The sequence below is a fragment of the Phoenix dactylifera genome, chromosome 16 (assembly GCF_051530095.1).
Source record: "Phoenix dactylifera cultivar Ajwa chromosome 16, Ajwa_hap1_PhDact_Kaust_v1.1, whole genome shotgun sequence".
Classification (NCBI taxonomy): Eukaryota; Viridiplantae; Streptophyta; class Magnoliopsida; order Arecales; family Arecaceae; genus Phoenix; species Phoenix dactylifera.
Window position 1 is genome coordinate 20,260,208 of NC_143205.1, and position 21,887 is coordinate 20,282,094.

A 21,887-nucleotide genomic window follows, 5' to 3' on the forward strand; every position below is an offset into this window, starting at 1 on the left:
GTTGAGGAGTCAATGCATGACATCAACTTTGGCATGATATGATCAGTTTGAATTTTATAGGCCCTCGAATTATTAGAATTAGTGAAACAAAGAGTACTTATAAGTAACCTGCATTTGGGAGAAGGATCGCGGATGATACCATTGATTTGATGGTCTAATGCAGCTTGGACTCTTGTATCCACTTCACTATATGTGCTAAACATTGCTTTTGATGTTACTTGGGATATATCTCCATGCAAATCCAAGGGTCGTGCTATACCACACCTTACACGTCAGACCGAGCTAATGCATAGGTGATTGCCGCCCTAAAAGAAAAAAAAATAGTTAGAGAGGTGTTTTGCTAAGGAATTGCAGAGTTTTAAATTATGGCTCCATTAAGTTTCTAAAGCTTTTAGTCTAACCTAATCACCATTATATCTTAAGGAGTGTGGTATAATGCAGCTAAAGCATCCAAACATTCTACTGTGAACTACAATACTACAACCACCAGCATGAGATGCACGCGTGAGAAGAGTTGTTCATAAAAAAGACATTATTTGGCAAAATCATAGCATTTCCAATCAAACCAATCAAATGAGTGAAGATCGAGTTACCACAATTTGCAAGCGATTAAACAACTTTAGAGACTTCGAACATCCATACGGAGTAGATAGATACTCACAACCTGAGATGGATATTTAACCTGGACTGCAGAATCAAACTCATTTAGGTTTTGCGCATGCCGAATGGCTCAGTCAATTGGCCCAAGCTTATGCAGCCACGAATATAAAATGTTTAATGTGGTGCATGAGTTGAATCCAAAGGCCATCACATTTTGCTTCCTTGGTTTCTTTCTATGGATCCAAATTTGCTCCCAGCAGTGCAGCCTAATCCGTCCAACAGGAATTTTCAGGTGATATACCCACATTTTTTCCAGGTTCCAAGCGTTCATAGCCATGAACTTGACCCAATCAACCAGCATATTTAAGATTGGCTACGGAATGCTGTTCACTCAAAAAGTGGCCATGGAATGTTCTTTAGAACATCTCTTGAATAATTAGGCTAATGTGAGTATTAAGTCTTAAAATCTGAGAGTCACTAATTTCATCTTGATATTGCTTACACGGTCGACATGGCTTAAACTAACTTCAATCCAGTCTCAAGCTTATTCCAATCACACACCACACCAGTAAAAGTTTTTCAGGATACCGAGTAAAGAAAACCAGAATTTCAAGGAATTAACGTTAGGAGTCTGCTCCAAAGGGCATGCAGAAAAATCCATGCAAGCCATGATCAGTGCCCAACAATGGGACAAGTGAATGAAGTCTTACCTCTTTCGGGTAGAAGCAGCACCTGTGACAACCATCAGAAATTGCTTTTTGAAAAAATTCATTGTAACCAGAATTGTTTCGTGGGTCGGGGAGGGCCAAATAAGATGGTGCATCATCTATGAGTATATGCTGAGTCCTGATCATGGTGACTGCTTATTAGTATTCACATGAATCCATACTCTCACAGCTGATATTTTACTGGCCGAAAAAATTTATATTCCTATAGCTATAAATGTTAAGGAACTACAAAAAAGAATTGATATGAATGAATATGAATGAGATGTGGAGACTGATTTACAAGCTTCAGAAAGAAGTAATTTTGTGTTGAGTAGGAAATCAACCAAATCCATGGAAGCCAGCTGAACTGTAGGAATTTGAAAGCCCTGGCAGCCTTAGTAGTGCAAGAATGCCTGCTGCGAGGGCAAAGACAGAAGCTAAAGCAAAGGCAGGAATGTTCCCTCCTCCAAAGAGAGCATCCCAGGGTCCGGCCCCAAGGGAAACAATCATCTGCATGCAGAGCACATATAATTAGCAAGTAATAGACAGTATTATTCAGAAGAAACATGCCCACAGAATTCTACCCTCTCTTAAGTTGGCTAAAGGGGAAAAGGTCTATGAATCGATCACTTTAGTAGTATCGTTAGAAAAACCAGTATTTTAAAATATGGTGCATGAGATTGTATATGCACATGCAGTCCCCTAACTGTCCTGCTATTCCTGATACAGGGCTACTAAATGCAGTTGGATGTAGGGGCCAAAAAATAGTTCTTTCAGCACCATGTGGACGTATATATGCAGCAGAATCGGCATTATGATTGCATATGCAACCTATCTATCATTTTCTGACAGCAAATGTGGCCCTTTCAGCATTGTTTGACCATATACAGAACCACTCTTACACAAGACAATATTCGTTTTAGATGGTCGGCTTAGATGTGCATCTCAAATGAGCAATGTGTATATCAATAATGTAAATATCTTTATTATACTATAATTAGTGCTTTTAAGAATTAAGTACTAAGTAGTAAGCACTAATTGCTAGGCATTATTATTATTAATATTGATATTATTTATAAAAAAATTACTGCTATTATTAATGTGTTCAATATATATTTTATTTTTATTTAAATATTTAAAATACTAACCATATATGTGCCTGGCATATGCGGCCTCCATAACGCATATGCACTACTTAGTCCTTTGACCAACTGCATGCTGTAGCTGCCTTCTAAAATGTTGAGAATAACTTTTGGTGAGGAAGAAACAGAGAAATCTTTCAAGTCCACAATTCAAATTTAGTCTCTATTTTTTGTTGATAATTCTATATCCTGTGAATAAAACATTTTATCCATACCACTGAATTGATAAACCCCACTAAAAAGGCAACAGAAGAAACTACCCAACTTATCAAATTTTAACAGATAATCCGGTTGTCTTTAGGCCGCCAAATAATTCCCTGTGCATTTCTTGCAATAGAATAGCAAGGTAGCAAGGCTAGGTTTCCGATCCATATTTTCATAGATAGTTAAGCCTTCCAGTTATGAATGTTCTTGGACCATTTACACGTACATAAGCGGATTAGAAACATTAAGTAATTCAAGGATTTTGCTCTTCTTCTTTTAACTCGTCCACTTGTCCCAGGAAGATTCTTTTGTGTTCTGTTCTAAGTCGTCTAATATGCAAATTTAAGAGAGAGAAGAAAAAGGCAAGTCAGAGATACACCAACAATCAATACTCAATAGGTTAATAATTAGAAAAGACTGGCGCTGACTATACCAAGTATCTTCTTCATTGCTCAAGATATTAGCATCTATTTTATGCTGTTTTCTTGCTTTTTTAAAAGAAGAGTGTAGGACCAATTATCTTATTTTAACCATGGATTTTATGTTTATCATTTTCTCCCTTGAAAATTTTGCTATCATTAAAGGTGAAACCATTATAGGTAAAGTGGTAAACCATCCATTTCAAAGCATCGGATAAAGAAAGTTCATTCAAAAAGTCCACATACTCATAGACAATAAACTCAAAAATCTTGCTTCATGAATTCCACATAAAGGATCAAGTGATAAAATTTATTCTTCAAAGCACAATTGAAAAAAAAAAATATTGTCATGCAGTGGAAGATGTTGACATAAAATTAATATCCAAAGGATCAATACCATAGCAAGTGTATGGATTTATTAAACTGTTTATTTAGAGATTGAACCAGGCTTTATCTTATTTGGAAGGCTCAAGTTCATCTATTTTAGCAGAAGACAAGATTATATATATATATATAATAAAAATAGAACTACATATCACAAACCTGAGGTATAACAATTGCAAGGTTTAAAACTCCAGTAGACAATCCTGAATACATGTATAAGATATGTTCAGAACAAGAAGGCAGATAAATAGTGAGCAAATATTGACAGAACGATCAATTAAGATACAAACCTTGTCCACCTCCTGTACCAGCAGTCAACTCTGCAGTCACAGAGAATGGCACACTATATGTAATCTGCAACGTGCAAGGAGTTCCGTCACATAACTATTTAGCAGGCAAGAATGGACAGAATACACAATGCAGGTTTATGCTTACAGAAAGAGGAAAGCCAAGAACCGAGAATATAACCAAAGCCGCAATTTTAATTGCTGTATTCTCTCCAATAACATGCTGAATTCCATTAGAGTATTCGCTGATGGACAACAAACTTATGATCGTTGTGGCCGCCATGCAGATGAACACAGTAAAGTTGCTGATAGCCCAAACTATTCTTGCGCCCATTCTTCGACACATCGGGTCAATAAGGAAAGAGCTAAGCCCAAGGACAACCTAGTCAAAAGTTTTTAAAAAAAAAAAAACTTTGATTTCCTGTTGTAAGAACTACTTGTGTGAATTATTTGATGTTCCTAGAGCACACATAACTATCATAGTTATCCTCCTGCGAAAATGCATGGTGGACCATCCATATGGCTGGTTCACGTTGTTCATCAAAATGTACTTGAAACATATGTTGACCAAATTCATGTGGTTCAGATGCTTTCCGATTATTCATTGAAACTACATATTTGTCTTATTGTTGAAAAGGATAGTCATCTTATGACCACTTGGTGATGTGTATGCACAAAATCTTCTTAATTTTTTCAGTTTTGAAGCCTTCCTTAGATCATATAGATCCCCACGGACACTGTGGATTATAAATTTGAATTCATATGATGCACTTTTTACATCAAGTGTAAGCACATTAGTTATGCCTTGGGAAAATTAAGGCCAGTCCCAAACGTATTTTATATGTAAAATTAGAAAGTTACAAACTAATTGCTCCCGAGTTCTTACTGAATTCAATAGCAAACCAAATGCACCTTCTCTGACACCATTTTGATAAGCAGTGCTTTCAGATAGCGCTCCATTTGGATTGCCATGGTAGACTTCGCGTCCCATCCAATCAGTGTCAAAAAGGAAAAATGGAAACCATGACACCTGTATATGTTGAAACAAAAGTGTATCAGGATGACTGTGATCAAATAATGGAACTCATTTTACGGGAACCATAGGGGTGGGACATTCATCAGTTAGAGGTCAGGAAGAACATTTGAGATTGAAATGAGATCAGCAAAATATAGTTGCATGAAGGTTAATTCCTAACAACATACCCAGGTAAGAGCCATGACAAGAAGCACTGAATGCATTCCAGGCGGTAGATGCCTTAAACTTGTTAGGATATTAACCAAGACTGCCCCAGGTCCATTACTAAAGGCTTCAACTTGGTCCCTGTTAACATCGGAATTAAAATCCAAATGACCATCAGAGTTAGCTCTGCCCAAGATTTCAGAACCTTGACCACTATCATGCTGCCCCAAATTTGCCTGTGATAATACATGGCCATGTTGCTGGGAATTATTAAGTAGAGGAGAAAAATCTGATAGCCGCTGTTCAGGTCTTGCTTCCAGTGGGATTTCTTTAGCAAAATACAGAGTCACAAGCATACAGAACATCAGGAAGGCCTGTTGTACAAATAAGAAATTATTTCAAAATGAAATCACATGAATATGAAAATTTACACTGCCAGAGATCTGAAAACAGTAACGAGGTCTAGCAGCTTCAGCATCAAAGTGTCCTGTTAAGGGCTTGATTACTTAAGGTACATGAAGAAGCAATATCAGATTATTACAAATATAGGTGAAAGAAAAGCCAAGGAAAAGGTATAAGACAAATCTAAATTCATCTTACTGGTTAGTTTATTATAACCAAAATTTTGGAACATGAAAAAGAAAAATGAATGTCATGAAACTGAATTACACGAAAACCACCATTTCAGCAATACAAAGCCAGCAGATTGATGCTTGTCACTTTCAAAACTAAGGATTTAAGTGGTGGCATCAGACAGAACATATAGAACAGGTCAAAGACAAATATGTTACTGATACATTAAGTAGACAACTTTTCGACCATTGATGTGCAACAAGATTGGTGCTCATAATGTCGTAACCTTATAACGTGATGGGAAATGATATATATGCATCAGATTAAATGGGAAATGATATATATGCATCAGATTAAAAGCTAAAGATGATGTGAATCTTGATAAACATTAATCTTCAAAAAGTTGTGAACTCTACCATAGAAAATTTAATGAGAAATCTGTAGTCCAAACATACATTTGGAAAGGTCTTCCCTTTTCAAAAAATAAGATACATTCCAAACTCTAGAACCAGATCCCAGTTATGTGTTCTAGCTTTATTAAGCCCTAGAAACAGTGCCCAATTCATGTTAGCATGTCTTTATAGTTGCAACCAGACATCTTGACACCCTAGCCACTAAAACTTCCCAATTTACATAAAACAAAGTTAAAGGATTTTGGTAGTACCAGTTTCACCAATATTATTGTCACAAAATATCATGTCATTGGTGCACTAAAAAAAGGTGAATCTTCAATTTCAATGCACAAAAGAATCAACACTACCCTTCTAATCTTGCAATCACTGCTGCTAGAAGTCTCCAACAATCATAGTGAAGTAAGGAAGTGAAGTAGGTGTACTTGCTGCGGTCCCATATCTACAATTACCTCTTGCTGATCCTTTGAACAGGGAAAAAGATCTAGCAATTGTATATTCTCACTTAATCAATTTATTAGGTTAGACATGATGCTATCAAGCCCACAAGTACGAAAGCAGCTTTAACTACAGATACTGTCACCAGTAACTAACTATCATGCTGAAACTAGAGCAAACATTAGGATGTATCTATGCAAAGCTCAAAGAGATTACAGGCATCTGTTAGTTTGAGATAAGATCCAACAATAATGTAAGTATAGTGATGGGCATTCCGGTGCTCTAATGTTAGTATTGCATATACCATTTCATGCAACAGTGCACGCACACTCTCTGGGCTACAACTTTGTTGCAATTAGCTAAACATGGGATAATCAAAAACCAAAGCCCAGGTTACCATTTAATGATGCTGAATGCCGGTAAAAGTAGATATATAGCCATAAATTTAAGACCATTCAGTTATTATTCTGCTTGGCATGACATGACCCTCATAGCTATGTGTGCCTTTGTATATATAGCCATAAATTTAAGACCATTCAGTTATTATTCTGCTTGGCATGACATGACCCCTCATAGCTATGTGTACCTCTGCTTGGCATGACATGACCCCTCATAGCTTTGTATGTATATTTGTATTTAATAAAAATATGTGCAGGCATAAAATGCACACATGCATGCATGTGTATCTATTTTTGCATGCATGCTTGCTTTCTTGCATCCATCACGAATGCAGGGATGTAGATAGTATGCATGTATGTCTCTATGTATATACAAATGTGTATTCCAAATCATGAAGGTAGACAATATTTATTTGGATTTTTATTTTAAAAAAGAGAAAAATCTCTGCTTTCAATAGTTTTTTGATATCGTCATCACAATAGTTGTGCAGAATGAGTCAAAAGCATAAGCATGAGACATAACAGTAAAGATCCATAGGGCAACAAGTGATGAAATACTCATGTTTCATGGTAATATGAGAACTCACCACAGCAACTAAGAAGGCTGCCTTCAAATTTCCACAAACTTCACAGCAGGCTTTTGTCGTCAGAAAGGGAAACCAACTGCATGATACAATTTTTTAGGAGATTCTACTTTTCAGGGTCGGGGAGGGGGGGTGGAGAATAAAAAGAAAGCAAACTATCACTTTTCTAGAACTTGCATCTAAAGAAAATATTTTATTTCTGCTATTTGGTTTGCAACATGCTAGAATGGTCCATGGTCTCCATGTCTCCAGACCCTTATGTTCATTTCCACCAACTATGTTTTCCAAAGGGTGAGAAACATGTAAATTCTATGTAGGCTTTGAGAGTGTCCCATGACTTAAAACAATCTCTTCCCATCTTTAATAATTACATCTTTTTGTTTAAAAAATAGGATGTATTCATCATGTTACATAAATAATGGGAAAATTTTCAATTAGATGAGAACAAGCTTTGTGATCTTGGCACCAGGTAGCTTATTAGTAGGTTTCCGGTTCGGTATGGTACGGTACATGTCTCCTTACTGAGACAACTTCCACCCCCTTTTCTCACTTTTTATTATGGTACTACTGGAAACCGGGCAGTATGGATTGGTACAGAATAGTACACACCCTGGTTTTGGGCAACACTGAGCAATATGAGGCAATTTCGTTTATTTCGAACAGCACGGCTTATACGTTGAACTGAACCTTAGTACCTTAATGGCATGGTACGATTGGTATAGGACGGTATGGCACACCCTGGATGAGAATATCAAAATTTAAGCACAGCTTATACGCTGAGCTGAACCTTGGTACCTTAATGGTATGGTACGATTGGTATAGAACGGTATGGCACACCCTGGATGAGAATATCAAAATTTACAACCATCAATGTTTATCTACAGTGTATTGAACATGCCCAATGCTATGCTTGCTTATTGCACCTATTTGTTTAAAAAAAAATTGACATCTTATTTTATTGGTGGGAATATGATTGACAATTAATTTTTCTAATGAGGTTCATATACCTTTTCTTAAATTTAAAGGCTTGCCTACCAACCTTTAGCATCATCTACCCTGCTATTTAACAGAACAACCCTTAACTTTGGGAGGAAAGCCTTTCCCCCTCTCATCTTGACAAATGCAACAAATTAATGGCAAAAAGGTAAAAATGGATAGTTTTGATGGAATTTTCCTTGTGGAGCATGAGTTGAGCCCATTTCTCATTTCTAATATATGAATCTCTTGTGTCTACCATGGAACTTAGGTAAAAATGGTAAATCAAACTGTTGTCAATTTGCATGCAATGGATGACCTGGCTGCAGGTCAATTGTCCCAAAAGGAGAAAGTAAAGAACAAAAACAGGTCAAGGTTGACAATAGTAATGCTCAGCCTACAAAACTTATCAACTCCCACATAACTAGAATAGCTATTTTGACTGGATTTTAGACGCATGATGGGGCTTGGTAGTTGAGTGACCTGATGAACAACTTTTCAGAGACTCGGAGAAAAGAGAAAATAACATAGAACTCGAAGTCTGAGTGCTACACAATTTTCTGTTCTTAGATAGAAATTTAATTGGTCGTATTTATAGTAAATGGGTGATCAAATGGCTATTATGTCCACTTGATGAGGTGAACATGTCTCACAACTTCGTGATCACCACTTGGACGAACTAACATTGATGCCAAGCCATGCTGAAACTTACATCACCATTAATGATAATATTAAGGATTTATTGATGGCTAAACAGCTCCCCTTCTTAATGATGGGCCGTGTAAGATGATAATGACGATTTCACATGTTGTTTGGTGAAGAACTTAAAACCTATACACCATAAAAGTGTCTTAGGAGTACATTGTTTAGGTTTTTGTAACTGAATGACTTGTGGATTTGCAGCAAGGCACTAAGAACTATTGGTTTAGACTAAGGTTCTCCGTCTCGGTACCAGAACCCATATCGGTACCATTCTATTACAGTGTCGGTACGCAGTACGGTACGATAAAGTTCGGCAGACTAAGTGCCGGTACGATATAGTACAATGTACTGGTTCGATACCGGTATGATATGGTATGATCAGTATGGTACAATACGATCGGGACGGTACGATACCGATCGGCTCTGCAAATCTTGGTTTAGACTCAATCTATGTTCATTTGGTCCTATCATTTGTGCAATTACTTTAGGTACCATTCTCATTTTGCCATGTCTTATATATATATATATATATTTGGTTGGTTTTCATTGGGTTTGTTGGACAGTATGATCACGATAATAGGATAGAGGTTTCTGCATCATATCCTTTAATCTTTCTTTGTACTTCTCATGGTGATGTTAATTTACAAAGTTTATTACTTCCAAGGGAAGAAAAAAAACTCTTTACATAGATAACATGATTCGCCCAAGAAACTACATGTGAACCATTGAAATCAAAACTACTATATACATATCTGGTGTACCTGTGCCAATTTCCACTTGCACCAGATGAAAAGCCAAGAATATTTCCAAAAGCCATCCATGAGCAAAATATTGCATTTGCCGAATTACGCTGGTCAGGACCTATCCCAATATAAAAACATGACATTCAATTTATAGAGATGTTAGATTCATGCAAGATTTTCTAAAAACTTTTGTTTAATATCCTGCAAAGTCCTGGAAAGGATCATAAATTCACCTGCAAGATCAGCCAAAAGAGCTCGGGCTGGGCCCTGTAATTGAAAAATACCAGAGAACTATCAGAAAATGCTGATTTCGTTGCATGCAACTTAGGAAACAGGTCAAGTATTTATAATTTTGGTGCCACATGAATAATGCAGGCACAATCTTTGCTCAGTTATATACGCTTAGCAAGAAAAGAGAAAGGAAGGCTTTGAGTTTGTTTACCTGCACTGTGTTGTTAGCAAGATCCAGCATCCAAAAGCCAAAAATAAATACACCAGCTGCTCGATATCGGGGACCTTTATAAGTACTGTTTTGTGATGATCTGGGTTAAAAATCTGGCCTTCAGCTTATACAGAAAAGATAATGAAAAGAAAAAAAATTACCTGCATTGGTCCTTGGTGTCACCTAAAAAGTATCCAATGTCTGCAGAAAATCCTATTAAAGTTACCTATATTACAGAATAGATTATAATTAATCAGAAATTAAAAAGAAGAATTAGTAAGAAACCTCCTATCAGAATTCCTCAACACTCACAGCGAGACATATCATGAGACATCCAGCTAAAATAAATGGTCGCCTCCTTCCATATTTTGAATGGCATCTATCACTCCATATACCAACACATGGCTGAACCTGGGAATCAAAAAAGGTCCATATGACACGCTTAAACTTAATGTCAGGCTCAAGTACAAAATGATTTAAGAAAGTTTTATTTCTTAAAAAATGATATGCTTCAAACAGCGATATAAAACAATGTGATGCAATAAAAAATAAATCAACTAGGGGTCCACAAATTGAAAACATAACAAAGAACATTCCAAAAGATTAAACAGTTTGTAGAATTGATGATGTACAACAAAGTGAAAGTATACTGTACTAAAATATATGCATGCATGAATTCATGCATGCATATGTACATACCAAGAACTAAGCAAATAGGTTCTTCTTTATATTTTCAATAAAATTATATTAAAGACATGACAGTTGGTCCATCTTTAGGTTAGTCAAAGCACGAAATAAATTGAGACTGTGTTTGGTTTGGGAGGGGGAAAAGATGTGTTGAGTGGAGTAACTTGGGGGAAGATATGGAGGGTCAAAGTATCCAGCCTTTCCAGCAGGGTAAGTTAGTCCTGGTTCAACTGAGGTAAGCAGGTTAAGAGGAGAAAAGGTGGTGCAACTATTCACCATTTTTTACAAACATATCAGTTTTGCTCTTGAAAAAAAAGGCTCAGGTGATTGTTCGGCTGGATAAGATATAACAAATGGGTATAGGGGCTTTTCTTGTGACCTAATGCTGACCCTAATGCAGCTGAAATATGAAAACAAGAAAGAGTCATGATATGAGACTAACTGCAGAAGCATCATATAATGACTGAGAATTTTAAACATTAAAGGTTGGAAGTTGTACCAAAGAAAAAAGGAAAGGATAGAAGAACGAATGCATCTTAAACCTATGTTACTCAACATGGTCTCAATGTCTAACACCAAAAAAAAATGCACACGATGTTAATCTCTTCATATCCCCAAAGAAAATTCAATTAGGATGCCAGAAGAGAAACAGAGATAAGAAATCAACAAAGTTCAGAATAGCATTTCATTTCATGGTGCAGAAGAATAAAAATAGACTTGTTCAGGAAGGTAGGCAGCACCCCTCAGATTTCACTAATTAGTAACTAGCACACCAAATAAGAGAAGGAAGAGCATGAAAGTGAAATTAGGTTATGAATAAATAGAAAAGGTCATTAGGTATGAATTCATTTCCTGTTCAATGAAAATTTGAGACATCTAAAAGAGCCTCGGCATACAGTAGCATCTTCTGATAAGTTTCAAGTACACAGCTTCAAAGAGACTACCAGTACGAAGGGAAGATTCAAATCTGATTGCATCTCAGTAGAGACAAGTAGTAACAAAAGATCTTAAAGAGCTTCAGGAGGAGGAAGGCCTACGAAAATCTTAATGGAAGTGACAGTGAAAAAACTTAAGAATCTTGACATACCAGAAAAAATCATATAAGGTCTAGGATCAGATAGAAGAGTGAAAACTGGGTCTTAAGAATGGACTGGGCAAGATCTTCTCATCTAGTTAGTTGCAACCAGTACTGCAAATTACCTATCAAAAGTGGCTGTAGCTCAAAAGGCGTCATATTTGCGTTGTTTAGCCTAGAAGCAACAATTATCATAATCTCATGCCATCTCCATGTCAATTGCAAATGCCATGATCACGATTCAAACTATGGAAGCAAGGCATCACCAAATAAACGGCTTCATGAATCATTGCTGCATTTTCGACAAAAATCCAATGATTGAGGAAGTACCTTTGGCGACCATAAGAAGATTATGAAGATAATGCACAAAATGCTGCACACTATAGTAAAAAAAATTTAGGGCAAAAAACATTTGATTTTAAGGTTCAAGAACAATAGCCCTACATGAAACTATAGCTAAGTAAGGGCATAGATCAGGAAAAGAGCAATGCAAAGCCAAAATAACAGAAGATATATAATGTCCTTAAAAAAGAAGTATAAATTATCAGAGAAGTTCAGATAAAGCAAGAAACAGATATCTGAACCACAGTTTTTAATGAGAACATTAAATTCAAGACCCAAGATATGAAAACACAACATGCCATAAAGGGATGATTGAGAACAGCCATGTGCACAAAAATCCCATCAGGTGTTGAGACAATAAATGCATGTCGAAAAATACAATAGTGAACATGCATTAGTCATTAATAGTGGCACAAAAAGAATCAACAGAGCTAGACCTTATTGATGCTTATGGAGTAAAAGTTGTTAATACTTACTACAAAGCCAGTAATAGGCCCACAAAGCCAAATGAATGAAGAAAAGGCATGGTCTATTCCTAATGTCTGCATCAATAAGAATAAAGTCATCATTAATCTTTTTTTTGGATGATAATAAAGTCATCATTAATCAAAGAATATTTATATAATATTTTTACAAAAACTCAAAGTGGATAGTCCAACTACCATAAAAGTAGGAGTTGAAAATAATAACTGAAGCTATAAAAGAAGCCTCAAAAGATAGATATTGCTGATATACATCCAAAAAAATGTTTGAATTTTCACTCCTAAAATCAAAATTCTTAAATTGTTTGAAACTTTGAATAAACCACATTTGCGTTAAGCCTCACATATTATTCATATGCAAACAAGGATTATGAATATCTAGAAATTTAAAATAAAGCAATTAATCATATGAGCCAACAGAATTCGCTAAAAGATGCCTACAGTCAAAAGTCACATCTGACACAAGCTTCCATGTTCCTTGCACGCTCAAAACCTTTTTTCTTCTTAAATGTTACCAACATTAAAACTGCCATAGTTCTCAGGAATCCAAAGTTTGAATGCTCTTTCATCTTCTCAAGAATACTAAGTGTTCTTAGGAGAATCATCAATTACAAGACAATCATGTTACTATCACTTTGGTATTTAAATGTTTTTTCTATTTATTGCCCCTAAACAGATCATAAATTTCTTATTTCAATTTTCTCCTGACATTAAAAAATATGGAATTCCCTTCTTTCTACCTATATTTTCCATCTCTTCTTGGTCTAATTTCCTGTGTTTACGTCCATGAAATAGTCTAGCTTATAGTCCACATCTCACAAATCAAGCCACTGCTTCTCATTCTGGTTCTCAAAAATCTGGCTGCTGCTATCCGATGCCAACCCCCAAAATGAATAAACAATAAAACACAAATAGTTATCAGGTCAGCAATTGCCACAAGCAGGAAACTTGGAAAACAATTTTAGTCTGCTAGTCTTTGTTTAGCACTTCATAATTACATGTGGCTATTCCTAAGCTAACGCGCAGAACCAGAAAACTTACAGTATATAGTGAATCCAGGGCGAATTGATGCAGAGTACAAAATTCAAATCTTTACAAGAAACCGGCAGAGAAAAAAATAAAGATGAAAAGATTTGATTCTTTTTTAATTAATTGGAATTTTAAGCCACCATCGTCTATCTTAGTGGATCAACCAAGAAACAGATCAAAAGGGAACCAAGAACAGCAATCGAACCTGGATATAAGGCGTCAAGAGCGAGAGCTGCAGCGCCCATCCGAACTGCACGCCAGCGCCAACCATGCAACTAAAAATCAGCGTCTTGAGGCTACTCCTCTGAACCGGCCGAGGAGAATCATCGGAATGAGGAGAAGAAGAAGAAGGAGCGGAGGAAGAGACGGGACGGCGGCTCAAGCCACCCCCGGATTCATTGATCTCGCCGTTGGGATCTCCCAACCCGACGAGCTCCAACTCCGCGTCGTTCAGGTGCCGGTACGGCACCCGGATCGACACCGCGTCCATCTCCCCCAACCTTTTCCCCCCGCGAGATCCAGCAGCCAGATCAGGAGATCGGGACCAAGATCACCATGGACGACCTCCGGATCTTGGGTTCTCCGTCCAGGGTTCTTCGATCGCGGGATAATTGAGATCGGAGACCGAGGGAGGGGTGTCGGGGAGGGAGCGAGGGTGAAAACCGCAATAGATTTTCGGACCGACGAGTGGGGATTGGTTTTGGGGAGAGATTCGGAGGGAGATTTCGAGCGGCGTAACGTGTCGGCCGAGATGCCCCGTTGGAAGTTGGCGCAGCCGGTGGCCAGGCTTTTTCTGGGAGCTTGGTGTTTTGTGACATCATCACCCAACATGTGGTGGTTGATGGCTCCTTTGTATCTTTTTCCCTTTGAATTCGGTCACAGGTGTCCGCGGATATATAGCCCATGGGGGCCCTCCAGGGGTGGGGGGAGACCAAGAAATTAGCCTGCGTGATTTAAAAATTATTCAACAGGGTAAAAATTATTCAGCCGGTAAGTGTTTTAATTTTTTTGGATAAGGAAGAGGAAAACAGGAGAATTAGACACCTTATTGCCGCTTTAGAAAACATAAAAAGGATGTCCAATTCAATTCACAGGGTGATTCCTTACATCCCCCTTTTTTTCAAGGATCTTATTGTCTCTGAATTTCTCATGGCAGGAGGATTGTTTGCACTGTTGTTATCTTGATGGCAATGCAATATATGGAGAATTTTTAGGGATAATTTATTATGCCTACATCCAACAGTGATCGGTCAATTTTTTTTGTAAGAAGATAGACAATTTTCTCTAAAAAATTATTCCATCTGACGTACTCTCCTCTAGGTCTGGAAACAGCGATATAAACTAAATGTCCTACCTAAGCCAAGAAACTTACTCTGAAAAGTACTGATGATTGTTAGAATTGCCATCTTTGCTGCTCTCGACTTCTAAATTCGTACTTTTCAATAGCCAGTCTAGAAGCCTTAATGTTTCAAGAAAAATGGATCCTTCATGATTGATCGTTTCGAACAATCTTTTTAAGATGTAAATGAGTCTTAAGCAGACTTATTTATTCAAGTGTTTGTTGTCCCCTTTCCTCGCTACGCTTTGTTTCATCTTTCTTACATGCTGTTCTTATTTATTTTACTTGAATCCATTTTATAGGCTTTTGTGGAGTATATGCAGTTTGACCCAGGCTTGGCCGTCATGGTATTGGAATTTTTCTTCCTCAACAAATCATGGGGCTGGTGAGCCTAAAGCTATGCTATAAACTTCAACTGTTTGAATTGAGAGTTGCATGTTTTACTCAGATTTGTATCTTTAGATTTCATTGCATTGATATAAAAACTAGAGGAAGCTGTGCAGCACCAGCATGGCACAACCATTGTTTCAAAAGGGTTGACTTTTAATTCAAACTCATGCCGTTTTAGAGGACCAACTCTCAAGGGTCATAATTATATTAATAGCCTGCGTGATTTGTTTGCAGTAGATATGAAGCATCTCCAAAATCAACGAACGTGTCTTTTAAGTCCCCTTTCTTTCCAAGAATAGAGTTTTCTTCATCTCTTCATTAAACGCTCAAAAGTACGAGGAGAGGGTATTGTTACCTTGTGGCAGGCGTCCAATTCTCCCATGTAACCACAAGAATAAGTATATTACTAATTTGTAAGTATGTAAAGTATTTATTGAGCTTTATATAGAAAAATCAAATGAAGATTGTTACGACTTTCAAGAGGATAAAAGGTCAAAAATGGTTGATATTAGAGGATGGGGCAAATTTTGTTCCCTTCCCCCCACCCCCCCCCCCCCCAAAAAAAAAAAACATAGTGATCGGTTTGGCAATATATTCACTTCTCTTTTCTAATCTTTAACATATTACAAAGTGATCCAATACTAAAAATTTATTTGGTTCACATAAAGAATTTTACTTTACTAATTTTTTTTAAACAAACTAATGCCTATATATATAATTTCTAAAAAGTAGTTTTTACATATTTGGACAATTCTAAAAAAGTGACATGTAGGATGACTTATATTTGGCTGAATATCTATTTTTTTAAAAAAACTATGTAGTATATATATTACGCCCTTAATAAAATTATATAAAATACATATAAAACATCACATGCAAAATTTTTAATAGCTATTTAAAAATATGAAAAATATTTTTAGATATTTAAAAATAAATATTAAAAATAGATATTTAAGTCCCCTTTGTTTTTAAGGGTAGATTTTTTCTTCATCTCTGCATAAAACGCTCAAAAGTATGTGGAGAGGATATTGTTATCCTGTGGCAGGTGTCTCATCAATTCTTCTATGTGTATATTATTAATTTGTAAGGATGTACAGTATTTATTGAGCTTTATATAGAAAAATCAAATAAAGATTGTTACGACTTTCAAGAGGAGAAAAGGTCAAAAATGGTTGGTATTAGAGGAGGGGGCAAAGACAATCAATTAGTGTATGACAACACCAACCGACAAAGCTTATCCCAAAGAAAATAAATAAATAAAAAAAACAGAGTGATTGGCTCGGCAATATACTCACTTTGCTTTTTTAATCTTTAACATATTACAAAGTCATCCAACACTAAGAATTTGTTTGATTCACAGGAAGGATTTTACTTCACTGATTTTTTTTTGAAAAATTAATACCTATATATAATATCTGAAAAGTAATTTTTACATGTTCGGCAAACCATAAGAAAGTGATAAACAAAGTAACATATATTTAATAGAGCATCTACTTTTTTTGAAAAAAATATATAAAATATCTATTATGCTCCTAATAAAGTTATATAAAATACCCATAAAATATCACATGCAAGATTTTTAATATCTATTTTCAAATATTTTTTAAATATAAATATATATACACATATAGATATTTAAAAATAGATATTAAAAGATTTTATTAGGCTGAGGTTTTAGAGTTCTAACAATATTTAATAGTTAGGCAACATTTTTATGTTGTGCTAATTTTTAATAGCGTAACAGATTGACTATTAAAATAGCTATAAAAATATCATGATAGCTTATAGGTATTTTTGATTAAAAAATTACTATAATTTTTAATTCACGGAAAAGTGGCTTTCCTATCTTCCATATAGATTTTTTTTCTGAAATGTGAAAAATTTATTCATAAAAGAGTATTACTTTTCCATCTTTCTTATTTAAAACCTTCAATCAAATTTACGGTATTTTTTATTTTTTGCATTGATTATATTTTTCTTGTTTTCTTCACGAATCAAAACGAGTTCTAAGTATACAAATAAATATCCGGTGTGCCATACCATACGTGTAATGACATAGTTTTGGGCCTTCAAGCATGGTCTACGAACCACCTGGCCTTGATGATGAGCTCCCACGTCTAAAAAAATAATAAAGAAAGGAAGAAGAAAGAGAGTAGAAAGGAAGAGGGACAGGGACAGATAAATTAGCTGAGAAGCCGGCGAGATTAACGCTGAACAGGGTTAGATCTACTCCCCACGCGGTCAACGGTCATGGGTTCGCCCGCGAAACTGGATTCCTACTTCCCCTTAGCGTCGCGGATAACTCATCCGTATGCGCACGTCCGCATCGTCGTGGAGACTCCAGCCGTCGGTTGAGCGTTCCCTTTACCCCACCTACATCTCCGGGTACCCCTCACCAAAATCGCGACGCTACCACCACAAATAGCTCGACGAATCCCAGTCTACATGTCCTCTCTACGGTGGACCCCACTGGTACATTAATCTCACAAGAATCCGTCAGAGTGATTCGTCAATTCACTGTTTAGCAACGTCCGTTTCCAGACCAAATCGACCGTCCGACCTTTTTGGACGACTATGATGACGTGGCAATATTTGAGTGGACGAACTGTACCCCACCACACTTCCACGCCAATCCAATCTATGACACTGCCTCGAGTTTCCATGCTTCAACCAATCATGGTTTGACACGTGACCGGCAGTAACCCGACGGCCTCTCCGTCTTACTCCAGCTGTGGGCCCAGAGGCACCCGGCACCCGCCCTAATTATTCGGTAAAAATGGATATAAAAGTCGAAAAAAACAAATTACCAAACGTATAGAAAATAAAAGTCGCCAGGTCTATTCCCTCGGCGCTCTGCTTCCAAGAAATGCTGAGTCTCCGGTCAGACCGAGTACTCTCGATCGAGATCCGGAGAATCCCTGCTCTCCTTCTCGCTCGCTTCTTCGTCTCCCAGTCGACAAGAAGAGAGGGACATCGAGCAAGCGAGAGAGGGGCTAGGGTCGATGGATTTGGAGGAGGTCGGAAATGGGAACGGGAACGGGCTGCCGAGGCTCCCGCGGCTGGGGGGCAAGGGGAAGTACAGGAGGATGGACGCCGGGGTGAACGAAGAGGAGGCAGAAGGAGAGGTCTTGGCGATGGGGCGGAGCCGGCGAAGCGAGAGCAGGAGATACGTCTTCGCCTGTGCTGTCTTTGCGTCGCTGAACAACGTTCTTCTTGGTTATGGTGAGAATAAGGCCTCCTTGCTGTTTTGAACTCTTAAATTTCTAACTGTTTACGGTGTATAACTTTGAATGATCCCTTAGATCTGTTTTCTCTAGCCTGGGTTTTTTGTTGATCAAGAAGTCTACTATTGTTGGATATATGAATGTATGAAATACTTGTTTGATTGCTTCTTTAGTGCTGGTCAAGATATCTTTTTTCGTGTCGATGGTGGAAAGTCTGAATTTTGGTTGATACGTTGCTCATGATTTTAACCGATGAGTGCTTTTTGAACACTTGCATCGAGGAAAGCGATGCAGAATCTTGGCGATCTTTGATGGAGTTTTACTACTCAGATTTGCCATTTGGCCAGTATACTGGTAAAATGGTATATATGTTGTTTTATTTTTTGTTTTGGCCAACAGATTTCGCATTCAATGATACCTACTTTAAAATCAAGTTCATATTATGTATTGCTTTCCAGCAATACAACAGATTTCCAGCATACCTTCTACCCTCGTGAAGTTGTGATTTTTTTTTTTAATCTCTTCTGTTGTTGTATGTTTAGATGTTAAAGATATTCACATGGGGATGCTATTGCTTTTTCTAGTCAATTCGGATGCTATGTTATTGGATTAGAGCTAACTATTGGCTGCTAACTGTTTATTGGAGAATATGAAAACACTTCATTTCTGCCTGTCTGAAAATACCAAAAAAATGCTGGTTGGATTATACTGTGTACCGCATGAAGTTATATGTGTCGCTTGTAATTTGGATGGTTAAGTTATGTCATACAGCTCATTTTCTTGTTGCCTATTTTATGTGATGATGGGAATTAATAGAAGAAATGGGGATTTTTGTAGGATTGTGGTTGTAAAAGGAGGACTTGCTTATCAAAATTCCTATACTAATTTCAATTCTCATTCGCATGGACAAATTTATTTGGCTTATTGTGTTATGGCAATGATTTTCTGATAAGCAGTCATAAATTATCAATTTGTAGAAAGTCAACTATTTATACGATACGAGGATATTGGGAAACATAGTATAACAACATAAGAACCTTGTTATCTCTCAAAATTACATAGGACCTCATTGATCTCTCTTTCTCTCTCACTCTTTCTTTTTCACACACAATTATTTATACAGAACAGAATATAAACATTCAACTCAAGTTCAAGTTTTGATTTGTCGCTTGTGTTTTGCAGATGTGGGTGTTATGAGTGGATGTATCCTATTCATTCAAAAGGATTTGCACATAACAGAAGTGCAGCAAGAAGTTCTAATTGGGTGTTTGAGCATTATTTCACTTTTCGGTAGCTTAGTAGGTGGAGGAACCTCAGATGCTATTGGGCGAAAATGGACTATGGGATTGGCTGCCATTGTTTTCCAAATTGGTGCTACTATAATGGCTTTTGCTCCTTCTTTCCTAGTACTGATGATAGGCAGGCTGTTGGCTGGAGTTGGGATAGGCTTTGGTGTTATGATTGCACCGGTATACATAGTAGAGATATCCCCTGCTGTTGCCCGAGGATCTCTTACATCTTTCCCTGAGATTTTTATAAATATAGGAATCCTTCTTGGTTATATATCCAACTATGCTTTCTCTGGCCTTTCAGAACATATTAGCTGGAGGGTAATGATCGGTGTTGGGATCCTCCCATCTGTCTTTATTGGTTTTGCGCTGTTTGTGATCCCAGAGTCTCCTAGGTGGTTGGTTATGCAGAAGAGGGTCAATGAAGCAAGGTCAGTGCTGATGAAGGTTAGTGACAGTGACGGAGATGCGGAGCAGAGATTGTCGGAGATAGAGAAAGCTGCTAGTGTTACAGGTGCCGAGGGACACAAGGAAAAGGCCGTCTGGCGTGAACTCCTTAGGCCTTCTCCTGCTGTACGTCGGATGCTGATCACTGGATTTGGCATCCAATGCTTCCAGCAAGTCACAGGTATCGATGCAACTGTGTATTATAGCCCAACAATATTCAGGAATGCAGGAATCAAGTCGGACAACAAACTTCTTGCTGCCACTGTTGCTGTTGGCTTTGCGAAAACTCTCTTCATCTTAGTTGCAATCTTTCTAATTGATAGAGTGGGTAGAAAACCATTGTTGTATGTCAGCACAATTGGGATGACTATGTGTTTATTTGGGTTGAGCCTTGCTCTTTCACTGCTTAGACATGACCTGGTTTCGGCAAAAGTTGGGATTGGGGTTGCTATACTGGCAGTCTGTGGGAACGTTGCATTCTTCTCAGTTGGGATGGGCCCAGTTTGCTGGGTGCTGAGTTCTGAAATATTTCCACTGAGGCTGCGAGCTCAGGCATCTGCACTAGGAGCAGTTGGAAATAGAGTTAGCAGTGGCCTGGTTGCTATGTCCTTCCTGTCTATGTGCCGCATCCTTTCTGTGGCAGGCACCTTTTTCATCTTTTCGCTTGTTTCAGCTGTGTCTGTGGTCTTTGTATACAAGTATGTTCCTGAAACCAAAGGAAAGACTTTGGAGCAGATTGAGGTGTTATTCCAAAACGGCATAGAATGGGAGAGAGGTGAAGTAGAGCTTGGTGATGTGGAGCATCTGGTGCAGAGGAATTAACACATCCGGTTGTTTTGCAGCTCTGTGACAATATCTCAATGCAGGCAGAGCTAGGCTGCCGCAAGATGTCATTCTTTATGATATCATTTTTTCCACTGCTTCTGACTTGTGAATCCCTATAGGATTACTACCAGATTTGCTGCTTATAAGACTATATGGTGGAGCGATCATGCTGCGTGTATAGTCCTGCTGCCAGGAATGGGAATAGAGTATAAGTCAAATTACAATTTCTGTAATTTGCTTCATGAACAAACCTGACACGTTCAAAAGATTCAATGTATACATATTTCACAACGATCTGTGTTACTGGTAAAAGTTGCAGAAAGCAAATTCAAATGGCCTTTATTTACCAACAAGCAATGTTTTTTTATTGAGCTATTCTTATTTCTACATTTGCAATTATCTCTACAGTTTTTATGGAGCTATTCTTATCACCACTTCCCTCCAAAACTCTTGAACATATATAAAAAGGTGCCCAGTGCATGAGGCTTCTGCCAGAATGGGATTTAGAGAACCCAACCCAGTGCATGAGGCTTCTGCCAGTATGGGATTTAGAGAGGGGCAAATATGGGC

General features: G+C 37.4%; 2 protein-coding genes across 9 annotated transcripts; one reads left to right on the forward strand and one right to left on the reverse strand.

The window, feature by feature from the left end:
• Nucleotides 1-1,503: 1,503 nt before the first annotated feature.
• Nucleotides 1,504-14,669, reverse strand: SUT2 (sucrose transporter 2). 8 transcript variants are annotated; one of them, XM_008804179.6, is made up of 14 exons: nucleotides 14,009-14,669; nucleotides 12,769-12,834; nucleotides 10,501-10,599; nucleotides 10,350-10,414; nucleotides 10,189-10,273; nucleotides 9,980-10,013; nucleotides 9,765-9,864; nucleotides 7,330-7,405; nucleotides 4,947-5,297; nucleotides 4,630-4,773; nucleotides 3,892-4,125; nucleotides 3,747-3,810; nucleotides 3,616-3,659; nucleotides 1,504-1,817 (listed from the first exon to the last, which is right to left on the reverse strand). In XM_008804179.6, exons 1-14 carry the CDS (start codon nucleotides 14,291-14,293, stop codon nucleotides 1,647-1,649), a joined length of 1,818 nt encoding a protein of 605 aa, XP_008802401.1. In that variant the 5' UTR covers nucleotides 14,294-14,669; the 3' UTR covers nucleotides 1,504-1,646. The 8 variants fall into 8 exon arrangements, with proteins under 8 accessions (XP_008802401.1, XP_008802422.1, XP_026664161.1 ...); XM_008804200.6 differs by having other exon boundaries at nucleotides 10,350-10,389; nucleotides 14,009-14,081; XM_026808360.4 differs by lacking the exon at nucleotides 3,892-4,125.
• A 3,675-nt stretch (nucleotides 14,670-18,344) lies between these two features.
• On the forward strand, nucleotides 18,345-21,670 carry LOC103718534 (putative polyol transporter 4). The gene is made up of 2 exons (XM_039115138.3): nucleotides 18,345-18,754; nucleotides 19,939-21,670. The coding sequence occupies exons 1-2, from the start codon at nucleotides 18,535-18,537 to the stop codon at nucleotides 21,312-21,314; spliced, it is 1,596 nt and encodes a 531-aa protein (XP_038971066.2). The 5' UTR covers nucleotides 18,345-18,534; the 3' UTR covers nucleotides 21,315-21,670.
• Nucleotides 21,671-21,887: the final 217 nt, after the last annotated feature.

Bases quoted from the DNA above. Each gene is read 5' to 3' on its own strand.
- LOC103718534 (XM_039115138.3), top strand. From the start codon at position 18,535: ATGGATTTGGAGGAGGTCGGAAATGGGAACGGGAACGGGCTGCCGAGG. The intron at 18,755-19,938 runs GTGAGAATAAGG...TGTGTTTTGCAG, and splicing joins CAACGTTCTTCTTGGTTATG to ATGTGGGTGTTATGAGTGGA.
- SUT2 (XM_008804179.6), bottom strand. From the start codon at position 14,293: ATGGACGCGGTGTCGATCCGGGTGCCGTACCGGCACCTGAACGACGCG. The intron at 3,660-3,746 runs GTTTGTATCTTA...ACATGTATTCAG, and splicing joins TGGTACAGGAGGTGGACAAG to GATTGTCTACTGGAGTTTTA. The intron at 1,818-3,615 runs GTTTGTGATATG...CTCTGCATGCAG, and splicing joins TTGCAATTGTTATACCTCAG to ATGATTGTTTCCCTTGGGGC.